Here is a 5,262-nt window from a genome sequence, read left to right as displayed (position 1 = left end):
AAATAAGATAAAAAAAAGATAACAAAATTTGTTTTAATTATATATATTTTATTATGTAAATAAAGTTAATTAAATCTGTAATACTTTCCACACTTTTTTATGAATGAAATCTTTAAACTATTTACCTTGATAATATTGACTCTGCTATCTGTATCTATAAACGGAAAGACGCTCGACATATATTCAAAAGCTTTGATCATAGGATACCATGCTATATAATTTGTCTCTTGTGCAAGATAGCTTGTCAAATTCCAGAATATAAAAGAATCAAGTTGTTGTGTTATCATAAAACGAAATGCGTCGTCGATGATTTTAGCACGATTGAGAACATGTATTTTTATATATTCTCTAGAGTTTAAATATTTTGCAATTCTTTGCCAGTTTTTACTATCGTAATTAACGCGATAGTACCCTGTAGTAAATAATTTTTATACATTATATGAGATCTTTCTAATTCAAAATTTATAAAGAAATATTATAATTACAAATTTAAAATTTTGTTATATTCTTTTGAGGACTTATCGAGAAATGTTTCTGCATATATACATCTTTTTTAAATGATTATAAATATATTGAAGGGAAAAATGTAAATTGTAGCATTAATTATAATATTACAGACATCTTATAAGTTATAACATTTTAGACTGACAATAGTGATTTCATGAAATTAAGTTATGTAAGGACTTGCAAAATAATCTATATTCATATCGGTTTAAATAATAATCAAATTATAAAAAAAATTAAATTTATTTCACGGAATCAATAATAACAAAACGCAGAATATATTTCGTATATTTAATATTTTTTTATATATTATAATATTATTTAATTATTTGTTTATCTAATGTATTCTCACTAATAAAAGAAACAAATAAAATTGTATAATGCCGTAAAAAAATTTCGATTATATAAAATAAATATAGAAATATGATTTATATAATATAATTTTTTGTTAAATATTTACCAACTTGTTGTAAGTTAAATATCACCCAACCATCTTCTACTATATCAATTTGGTTGCCAAGTGTTGATGATATAAGTATTAATCTCTCATCATCAAGCGGAGAAGCAACATTCGTAAAATCAAGATGACTCTGCGTAGTAAACGTTACAGGTATCCATAGCAGGTTATTTTCAAGAAAATCGTAGTTTTCTATTGCTATATGCATTTTTTTTGCAGAATAATTTCGCTCTATTTTCAATGTTGGATAATTCACATACTTTGTCCAACCATTTACTAGATACTTTAAAAAAAGTTTGTCTTTCGTATTGGGATATGTTTCATATAGAGCATCTTGTATAAAGGGAGGATTGCTGGCTTCTGATAAAAGAGACTGCGTAAAGTTACAATCATCCAGTTGGAGAGATTCATATTGAGTTTGAACTATGAGTAAATCCAATATCTCCGAATTTTTGTAATGCTAAAGAGGAAAGTTTCATTATTTTAATGATCAAGTAAATATTTAACTAGTCAAAGGAAATGTGCACATTAATAGGATGCATTAATATTACTCCTGGTTCTATTGCTGAAATTATTATAATTTCAATATGTGTTATTTTTTAACCAAATTTCTATTTTTATTGTAGAATTTATAACAATTTAAAAGTGCCAAACAATCAGCGCATAGTAGTCTCTTAAGATATGAAAAAGATTTATACCAGTTTAAACAGTTTGTACATTTTTTTAATTATAAATATATAGTTCCAGAACTTTCCTACTATCTTGATATCAAGCATTGAATTTAATTGCATATATTCAGCATTAAAGATATTCATTAAGAAAACATAATAACTTCAATAGCATTGACGGCATTCATAACGTCCATTCCGAGCAATGTAATAAGACCATCGTTTAACCACAACTTAGACCACCAAGATGGATTAATTAAATTACCAAACCATTGATATACTATTCCACGTGTTATCGACCATGCCGCTTCTATTTTATGCGCAATAGAATGTAGATTTTCGTTGTAAATAATACTTGTTTCTCTAAAAAAACATAAGAATCAAATTTATAAAACTTAAATAATAAATTTAAGCTCGTATAAATAATAATAATCTTAATGTTTTTTCTGATGTAAAAATAGCAACGTTTTCTGAATCAAACATAAATGATATAACATAAGAATTATTGTACAGATTAATTATGCAATATGATGTGCCGTACATGTTTTATATATACATATATAGTTATTTATTGAAAAGTAATTTTATAATTTCATATAAAAATATATGCATTTCTAAATGTGGTATATGTATTTTGGTGTACGTATTTTTAATTTTGATTAAAGTGCATCGATGTAATCATAACCATCACGAGATGAGCAGGCATAGAAGGAGTAGTGCCGAAGTATGTCCATTGCATACATACTTCTGTATTATTTAATAAGTATTTGTGCATTTTTTCTTGTGCATTTTCTCTTCTCTCTATTGGCATATTTGAGAAAACTGAATAATTACAATGATGCTTTATGGAAACGTTGAAAGTGGCCTTTATTGCCGGCTTATCCCAACATGGGAACAATCGTTGGGCCTCAATTGTCGGGAAATGTGTTTTGTCCCATGATCTACGATATTTTAATGCTATTAATTCGAATGATTATCAACTTTTAATTATTTATAATATTAGAACCATCGCTGACATATATATCAATGATATGGTAAAAAAAAGTTATACCATATACTGTTTTAATGACAAAGGTAATAGAGCAAACATGTCTTGTAAAAAGTAGTAATAAATAATGTTTAATAACACTGTACTTTTAAAATATTAACATTTACTTACTTTTCATTTTCTGATTTCTTTATATATGTAGTTTTTAAGAAAATGTTATCGTCTTCCGAGGTATTAATTGTATTAAGAAATTTTATATTTAATACGTATTTTTTAGGTAATATCTCATATTCGAAATGAAGAACACAATTTTGCGTTACATTATCATATTCAATTTTCTCCGCTAAATGAGGATAATGTTCTTTTAGCTTAAGATTGATATCGTCTCTTTCAATCAATTCTGCTGATAAATAGTGAATTGAATTCGATGAATTTAAACTTATTTTTATAATTGGATGGAAAATATGAATTGTGGCATTGATTTCGCCATAGATGATAATTCTGCCATTTGTTTGATGCTTTTCTATATTTGTTTTAAAGGTTAGATATATATCATCTCTTTCTTCGTCTTCTTTGAAATATGGTATTAACTTGACGTTGTAATGCGTTGGTATTACATAGTTATTATGTGTAACCAATGTATCGATGATATCTTCTGTATTTTCATCGGCAGAAAATGCTATCGCGGTGATAAATATGAAACCGCCATAAAGTAAGAGTCTTAGAAACGTCATATCACTTTTTTTAGGTACCTGCAATAACTTTTTTTTGTTAAAAAAAAACTCAAATATATAATCAAATTTACACAATGAAATTTACAGCAGACAAATCTATAAAATATCAACTTTCTCGGGAGACAGAATTAATTTTCTTGAATGACAACAAATTTCATCTGTATTCAATATTTCTATGATAGATTGACCTACGTTTATCAACATGTTATTTTTAAAATTTGTTGTTTTATTTTTTAGATAAATATGTCCTCAGTGAACTAGTAACACAGAACCAACCAACGGACAATTAAATTTTTTTCAACTTTTTTTGATATTTGTGTTTTCAAACATACATATAACGAACTATATCGAATACGATTTTAATATTCTACTAATATATGTTATATATTACATATATATAAAATATATATAAAATTATACAAATGAAATAAAAGATTCTTAATGAAATGTTGGCAATTTCGGAAAAAAAGATTATTTAAAAGAAATTAAGACGTGCTCAACGCGGTGATACCGTAATACTATTAATTGCGTTCTATTAATTTACTTTCTATGTACCCTTAAAAAGGGAGATACATAATATTCTGTTTTAAGCGACTTACCTTATATATTAAAAATCACTGCCAATAATAATACAGTTCCTTTTTCCTTACAATTAGAAGAATTAATTACAATTGTTCCACGAGCGTTAATATTGTTACATCTTAACCACTTATAGATCTAGACTATCGTAATCTTCCCATTTCGAGAGGTAATTGAGAACTAAGAATGTCGATGTCACACATCATAACAAAATAAGGCTAAATACATAAGACTGTCTTAGAATACCGGTGTAAAAGATATCATAATAAATACGTAAGGTCAAGTCCTACAGAATTTAGGATGGAATAAAATCTATATCTATATTTTAAGAATCATTAATATGTGTCTTAATTTCCGAGTATTTTTATTTTGTTGTTAATTTCATATGTACCTTTTAATAACTAATAAAATAATATTAGAAATAAAAATAATAAATGTTAAACTATATAAAACATTACTTTTTATGCTAATATTATAACAAATATTATATATATAAAATTATAGATTGACAATACTTGAACAGAAATTGTAATATGATAATATTATATAAGAATAATATTTTCAAAATATTGTTGCACTAGTAAATCGTCATCGAATGCTGGAGTGATATTTTTGCGTTTTTAACATCTCGGAGCAGTGCGAGGTGAATTGAGACAAAGCGAAGAATAATGACAGGATTCAAAAGAAACAGCGAGTATATCGTTTTGATCTAGGAACAGATTAAAATGTGAAAAGAAAAATTATCGATTTATTAAAAAATACAATAATATTCAAAAAATATAATGGGAGCAATTAATTCCAAATCTCTTACAAACAAACTAAAACTTTTATTATTGAAGCTTTAATTAGGCATACATAATGAATTATTATATTTGTTACAATATGCTAGCTTTCAGTTCTCGATCCGCATATTTAATGTCGTTTACAGAGCTTTAAATTAATGTTTATGATATATGTAGAACTATCTATGCAAAAATATTCTGAAAGTTGACGGAGTTTCCGATTTTTTGTTATATATGATTAATATGTCGCTCAGTTTTTTATAATTATTTGTCTATACCATACGTCAAATGATCGCGCAAAGAATCTGAAATGGAAGTTACACAAAATAGATGATTTTACGAAAATTACGGTATCGATGTATACAATTTTGCTAAAAGTATGTTCTGCAGACTTTTATAATTTTATTTTCGAATTTTTATTTTTATTTCTCTCTAACATCACGTTGCACTAAACGATATTATGCGCGTCAGTAAGTCGTGATTATTTACCATTATGGTGTTATTAAATTGTGAATTTTGACTTAGTTTTAATATATTGCACTGCACTTTT

General features: G+C 26.0%; 1 protein-coding gene across 1 annotated transcript; it reads right to left on the bottom strand.

Moving 5' to 3' along the window:
• Positions 1 to 37: 37 nt before the first annotated feature.
• Positions 38 to 4,094, bottom strand: LOC115239622 (glutamyl aminopeptidase-like). Its single transcript, XM_029814227.1, has 6 exons — positions 3,951 to 4,094; positions 2,789 to 3,369; positions 2,298 to 2,570; positions 1,794 to 2,004; positions 965 to 1,421; positions 38 to 412 (listed from the first exon to the last, which is right to left on the bottom strand). The coding sequence occupies exons 2-6, from the start codon at positions 3,349 to 3,351 to the stop codon at positions 66 to 68; spliced, it is 1,851 nt and encodes a 616-aa protein (XP_029670087.1). The 5' UTR covers positions 3,352 to 3,369; positions 3,951 to 4,094; the 3' UTR covers positions 38 to 65.
• Positions 4,095 to 5,262: the final 1,168 nt, after the last annotated feature.

Source organism: Formica exsecta, unplaced genomic scaffold (genome assembly GCF_003651465.1).
Source record: "Formica exsecta isolate Colony F162 unplaced genomic scaffold, ASM365146v1 scaffold391, whole genome shotgun sequence".
NCBI lineage: Eukaryota > Metazoa > Arthropoda > Insecta > Hymenoptera > Formicidae > Formica > Formica exsecta.
Note: the sequence above shows the minus strand (reverse complement) of the source record. Positions and strands in the feature narration are given on the sequence as shown.